The sequence below is a fragment of the Vollenhovia emeryi genome, unplaced genomic scaffold, assembly GCF_000949405.1.
Source record: "Vollenhovia emeryi isolate VEMERY1.0 unplaced genomic scaffold, V.emery_V1.0 DF940853.1, whole genome shotgun sequence".
Taxonomy (NCBI): Eukaryota; Metazoa; Arthropoda; class Insecta; order Hymenoptera; family Formicidae; genus Vollenhovia; species Vollenhovia emeryi.
The window spans coordinates 1-6,952 of NW_011965513.1; the positions used below are offsets into that span (position 1 = coordinate 1).

The 6,952-nt window shown below is 39.0% G+C and overlaps 1 protein-coding gene across 1 annotated transcript; it reads left to right on the plus strand.

Moving 5' to 3' along the window:
- The first annotated feature begins 536 nt into the window (after nt 1–536).
- LOC105555701 (apoptosis 1 inhibitor-like) lies at nt 537–3,160 on the plus strand. Its single transcript, XM_012002740.1, is given in 3 exon segments — nt 537–938; nt 1,295–2,078; nt 2,234–3,160. Coding segments are annotated over 2 exon segments (1,095 nt in total). The 5' UTR covers nt 537–938; nt 1,295–1,331; the 3' UTR covers nt 2,582–3,160.
- The last annotated feature ends 3,792 nt before the right edge of the window (nt 3,161–6,952 follow it).

Here is a 6,952-nt window from a genome sequence, read left to right on the forward strand (position 1 = left end):
TGGTTATACTGTGGTATAAAGGTACTATTTCATGCGCAGCATACTGCCGCAGCAACTCGCTGCTATTGGTTGAAGAATTGTTACTAGATGCTGCAAAATAAATTTCACCATATTTTGCTTCATCGCTGTGAAGTTCAATTGAACGAACAGCAAAGCAGCAGACACGCGATCTAGCCGGCCAGTGCTGCTGCAGCTATTCCTTTTCCGTGAGCAGCAAATATGCTCTAGTGAATTTGGATCACGTGACTAATTTGCTGCTGCTGCATGCTGCGTATGAAAAGGCACCTTAAAGTGTAAAAGGTTTACACTTTGGTTGGTTTCCAATCGTACCAAAGTACAACTACAGTGTACCCTTTTACACTTTATACTACTCCCTCGGATAAGCTGCAAGTAGGATTAGCTTTAGGTATAGAAGGGTATCGGATGTGGTAAAAGTAGGATCATCCCTAGGTGTAGAATGGGCATGACCCGACTCTAGCCCGACTCTGACCCTCGGTGGAAACGTAGTCAAGGACAAAGCACGCTCATAGCGCTAAATAGCATCTCCCCGAACGCAGCTTAAGTATGCCGTGTGTGGCGCTACCGATCGCGGGAAGCGAGCGGGAAACTGTGATGCAAACTTTGGGTTCCGAGCACCATGAAAGTGTTACACTCGGTGCTCACTCGCACAAGCGCAACCGTGTCCGTGTGCTGCGTAGAGTCTCTGCGCGGACACGGTTGCGCTTGTGTGAGTGAGCACCGAGTGTAACACTTTCATGGTGCTCGGAACCCAAAGTTTGCATCACAGGTCTAGAGTAGACGTTTCGAGCAAGAAGACGTTCAGGTTTGACCGTGGTCTCGGTCAGTTGCGCCTTTTGTTCGAGTTGGAAAACCTTGCGTGACGAGTAGTGTCGCGTGTTCAGGAAGCTTAGCTCGTCTGAAAGTCGAGTCGAGTGCAGGTACGACGTACCGTGCATTCTTGCGTCAGCCATCACGTGTATTCCGCGTGATACGGCCTTCGTGGCCATTCCGTCGGTCGTTGCGTGCGATCCTCTCGAGCGACAAAGTGTACTCTTAATAAATAAACAGAAACAGAAATAACTATTCCTTTATCGGCTGATCCTAGTATCCTGATCCTGAATATATATATACCTATATACCCCCCCCCCCGTTCCCTTACACAGGCGACTTTCCTCTACTGTTTACAATCGTTTGTTCAATGTATATTTAACAAACAACACGTTGAGTAAAATTGTCGACGAATTATTATTACGTAAAACTTGATCACTTGCTGACCCTTGTTTCTTCTTTACAGGTCCATAGAAGCACATCCCCACACACATATTACAAGAATGACTGGTGTGATCAAACGCGATTCTATGCTTCCACCGGAATCCGATGATTATCGATTTGAAGTTGCCCGTTTGGCGACCTTCAAGAACTGGCCATGTTCGTGGGTAAAGCCAGAGGCACTCGCGGCCGCTGGGTTTTATTACACTGGCAAAAGCGACATGGTGAGGTGTTTTGAGTGTCACTTAGGGATATGGGAATGGCAAGCGGGCTCCAATCCGATGGAGGGTCATAAACATGGGGCCGCAAGGTGTAAGTTTATTCAGGATATTCCGTGCGGCAACGTGCCGATCGGCGCGGATCCTAGCACGATTCCGGAACCGGTGCCTAAAGAAAATGACGAATGTAGCTGTCTTTACGATATGATATACATGGGTGGGCCTTATTCTGGCCCAGACCACGAAGGGACAGAAGAAGAAAAAGTGAAGCACATGTATGAATCGACAGGGCTTGCCTTGAAACCTCAGCATCCCGCGTATGCTAATTATGCTATCAGATTAGCTTCCTTCGACAGATGGCCTATAGCAATGTCGCAAACTAAAGAGTCACTGGCAACCGCTGGTTTCTTCTACACAGGAAGTGGTGATCAAACGTCGTGCTTTCACTGCGGCGGAGAATTGAGGGATTGGAAGCCGCAAGATGACCCCTGGATAGAGCACGCCAAGTGGTTCAAACACTGTTCTTATCTGGTTTTAATTAAAGGGACGGCATTTGTGAGCAACATCACTGGGGGAGAGTATATCGCGACAGTGAGTATTTGAAAGGATATATTTATCGTTATTAGAATTGTAGAAATTTGTAATAAATATTTCCTTCTACTTTTGAAAAATAATGAAATAAAATGAAATTTCGCGGAATGTGCGACCACTCGTTTAATCTCGAGTTGTGTTTTTTGTTTTTCCAGGAAAACTCAGTTACTCAGTTGGATGAGAAAGTTGAGAAACTTTCTCTGATGAATACTGAGAGTATTGCTAGCGGAAGCTCTCAAAACTCAACGACATCTGAAGAAGCTAATACTACAGAAGAGAGTGCTGTATCAGGTGAGACCAGAAGCGAAGAACAATCTATCGAAGGTAACAAACCGTACTATAAGGACGCAAAATTATGCAAAATATGCTAGGATAGAGAGATACGGATCGTGTTTATACCGTGCGGACATTTATTGGCATGCGCGGAGTGTGCGAAAAATTTGAGAATATGCGGCGTATGTCGTAAGCCTGTTGAACGTACTGTACAAGTGTACTTCCCATAGTGTCCTTATCCGTGTGATACATATGCAAATTTTGCCCCCAAACTTTCTACTTCGTCATTATAAAGACTGATATTTGGACGCAAAACTGAATGATATGACTCGTGTAGCATACTGATCAGCAGGTACAAACTATGCAATGTTAAAGCTCTCGTTAATGAAACACTAGCTTCACGGTTGTCATGGTCTCAATAGAACGGATATTCTGTTGTAATACTAAGAAATCGTGAATGTAATTTGTAATCGTTGTACGAGTAATAGATGTTCCTATATTAAAATATATATATGTATATGGCTATGTAACCGATATTGCAAAAATTGTTAGTGTGTGAAACACGTATGGCATATCACAAATTTTCATATTTGAACTATTAAATGGCGCAAATACAGGAAATCGTTAAAATCAGAACAGATAGATTGTACCTGCAACGGAATGTTGCTATTTGAATGTTTTTGAGTTTATATTGTTGTTCACAAACGCGATATTTGCTGAAAAGAATGCGCTGAGACGGTGAGATAAAAACAAAGCGACCATTGTAGGAGTACAAATAGCAACACAACGCACGGAGTCTAGTCATTTTTAGTTTATAATTCATTTTTTTTTATAATTTTTTATTTTATTTTACATACATATTTTATTTAGTTTATAATTTCGTATGTAGAATTCGACATACGTGTCTATGGTAAAGAAACGAAAGGCCCCTTTACATAAATTAACCGGGAGAAGGTCGATAAAGTCCAGATCGTGATTCTTGACGCGCAAATATTTGTATCAATATACATATTGTTTCTAAAATAATCGTCGAACGTTTCGATCCGTATTGAATCTTCCTTAATGACAAAGTGAGGAGTAATATATTTTAATGCAAATATTTTCGTATCGAATATTTGTGGACTGACTTTATTATCCTTTCTATAAATTAATAAAGAATTTTAATTTGCCAGTCTTTTCCTAATTTTTGTAACCTGTTAGGCATACTTTGTTGTACTTTATACATATTAATGTACTGCAAATTATTAAACGCATTATTGTCTGTAAGTGTAAGATATTGTAACCTTAACAAATCGAAGCACTCCAGGGTATGGTTCATAAAAATCAGTCAGCGTTGATGCCACAAAATTGACACAATATTCAGTTTCAAGAGTCTCGATCTACTTTTTACGGATCGCAGCATAAGTTTATGACGACGGCCATAATTTATAATTTGTCCTGAAAGAAATGTAATGTAACAGCTTTTTTGATGTGTGAGTTATGTTGTATAGGTAACAATCAATAAATTTAATTTAATAAATGTAAGATTACGAAAATAACTTTTAGTATACTCGTCGATTATGTATAAATAATATAACTTTCGTGACTGCATTGACAGATATTTATAGATTCTTGCACTTAAGATTGCGATTGCACTGAATAAACCTCAGACTTTATATTCTACGTAAAACCAAGATAAAGAGAAACAATCACACACAAGTGGCCCCCAATGATACAATTGAATGGAGTTCCTATAAATAAAAATTCTGAAAAGATCCGACGTTTGCGCGCGTGCACACGTATTCACGCTTACACTTACACTTTCTTAAATTTACACGAAGTATTTGTTTCATGTGATTTTTTTGCGGTTGAGAATTGCAAGTACAAAAAAACCGTAAGAGAAAGTTCCGTATATGTTGTACAAATATGTCATATATTTGCATAAAAACAATAATTATGAAAGCGGAAAAGTAATTTTGATGTCGATTATACGAATAAGTTGAATGTGGACCAATGTTTAACCAATGTTTGGTCAATGCACTGTGCTACTAGGGAAGTCAACTAAGAAATGATATAATAATTATAACCAAACTAACTTTCGGCTTATTAATATATAATAATAATTTCAATAAGTGCCACGAAAAGATATATTGTTTAAAATGGGATTGCGTAAACTGAAGAATGTATTTACCGCATAAAAAATCTCATGTATGAAAAACTACCGTGTATATTGAAGGATGAGTGTACATACTTAAATATACATACATACATACATATACAGGATGGATAAAATAATGGTGAACACCTGGAAAATGACCTACAAGGTGCTCACATTATTTTCTCTGTTCTCTACAACACTTCCGTAAACATTTTAAACGTGAAGAAGATTTATTAGATTGGAATTACATTTTAGTGTCTAATATATATTTAATTTATCTGCGAATATGTTTTGTATGTATTAGGTTTATTTACAAATAAATTAGCGTATTTGCACGTAGAAAGAGATAATCTTAAACGTCAACATAGTGGCTTCACAGAGTTGAGCTGTGCACGGTTATGCGCAATAGATACACACCCAAAACATTTAAAGGATAATTCTACGTTTGTAGAAAGAATATTGTATTTTTGTTTTTCGAAGAGTAATTTTAAAACAGAACAATAGGCTTGTTTTCTATTGCTGTATTGAACGCTGGTGAACTAGCAGTAAGCTAGAACGAGAAAAAAATACTTTTCTTACTCTAATACTGTAGCAATAGAAAACAAGCCTCTTATTACGATATCTTATTCCGCTTTATTTCGCGAGTGTATACTTAACATAAGGGAATTGGTATAAAAAACTGTTCATTATACGTATGATAATAGTCTATGGAAAATAGGGTTCTAGATAGTTCTTTCGATATTATACGATCTCTTTTGCGTTGCACAAAGTTTAATCATAATATTGTGTATTCAACAATGAGTTCAAACAAAACCAAAAATTTTGCATTTTCGCGTGTAGTCGTTTTCCTAATATACATTTTTTTCCTTGTAATTACGTTCCCTCTGTTCACAGTTATTCTGTTCTATCAGTACATCGATATATACACATATATACACATATATATATACATATATTTTTGTATAATTATTTTTATGATAAATGTTTATTTTTACACCACAAATGCATATTTACGGCAAAGATATTTTCGCGATTAACACGAACTATGCAACGTTTTTTTTTTCAAATATCTGCAGTAAAATGCATTTGTGTGACAATCGAAACGTGTACCCTGGACAAAATAATTTTGACATTACTGTACAAAAAATTACGCAGCTGCCATCCCGCAGCTTCTCGTTCGGCTCTTCCCCGTTCGTTCGGCATAACCGCCGAAGTAACTAGTTTCTGGAAGAGCCACTATCCCGCGAACGCCTATCCCACGCTCGCCGAAGAGAGAGGAGCCGTTAATCTCGACGTGTAATCCTTCCATTTTCGCGCAAAATAAAATTTGCATATACCAGTTGCGTGTTCTCCGAGGCGAAACACGGTCGTGCGTTTCTATTACCTCGCGACGTACTTGTAAAAATTCGCCGCGCGACAAGAATCGCGTTTATCTCGTCGCGCGTCCCGGCACGACGATAGCGTCCACGTGGTGGAAAACGAGCGTTACTCGACGCCCGAGTACGTAGGTGCAAATACATGGCGTATAAAACTATATTTCAACGCGGCGGACGCGGACTAAGATACTTTAAAATCGTCGATTGCCGCTGTGTTTGCTTACCGTCACGCGCCACGTGCTCGCATCTTCCACTACGCAGGCGGAGGCGCGAACATTCACGATGTATGATAATTAGACATACTTAAAGAAAGCTTATTGAAATCCTACCAACCGCAGGCAGCCAGCCATCCTGTTACCAGGCTGGATAATGTTGCCGCACCGCCGTGACAATCACAGTGGGACAATAGCGCAGCATCCAAGTATTGGAAACCTCTTATTCTCATGTTAACGACCGATTCTTATACCCATTATTCAATTTTAGAACAATGTGACACTCCTCGAGTGTCGCAAAATAAATTCTCAAGACAGTTTAACATATCTCACTTATAGTGGCAAATCATAAAACGCATAACTGAATAAGAGCCGAAGCTATCCCATATTTAGAGAAGAGTCCTCTAGTATGTAATAGCCTCCTAATATGAGATAATAGGGCTGTGAATTTAGATTCTGCTCTATTCACTTAAATAAATTATAATAACTTGACTTTCATGAGTTCTAGGAGCAAAAGATGCAAAAAGTGCAGAATTACTCCAACATCCCCGTTAGTCCCAGTCTACAATAGATGATTTAAGCCCTAAGCTTTAAGAAATTGGCCAATCACGGTCAAGTATGAGAAGAATGCGCGACTGTGATTAGTCAATTTCTTAAGGCTTAGGGCTTAAATCTCTATTGTAGACTGGGACTAAGGGCCAGTTTCACAAACGTCGGTTAACTGTTAACCAGAGTTCTGTCAACTTCCTATCTTTTTCTATTTTGTTATCTAAGAAGAGACAGAGAATCAATTAACCTTCGGTTAGCAGCTAACCGACGTTTGTGAAACTGGCCCTAAGTCCCAGTCTACAATAGAGATTTAAGCCCTAAGCCTTA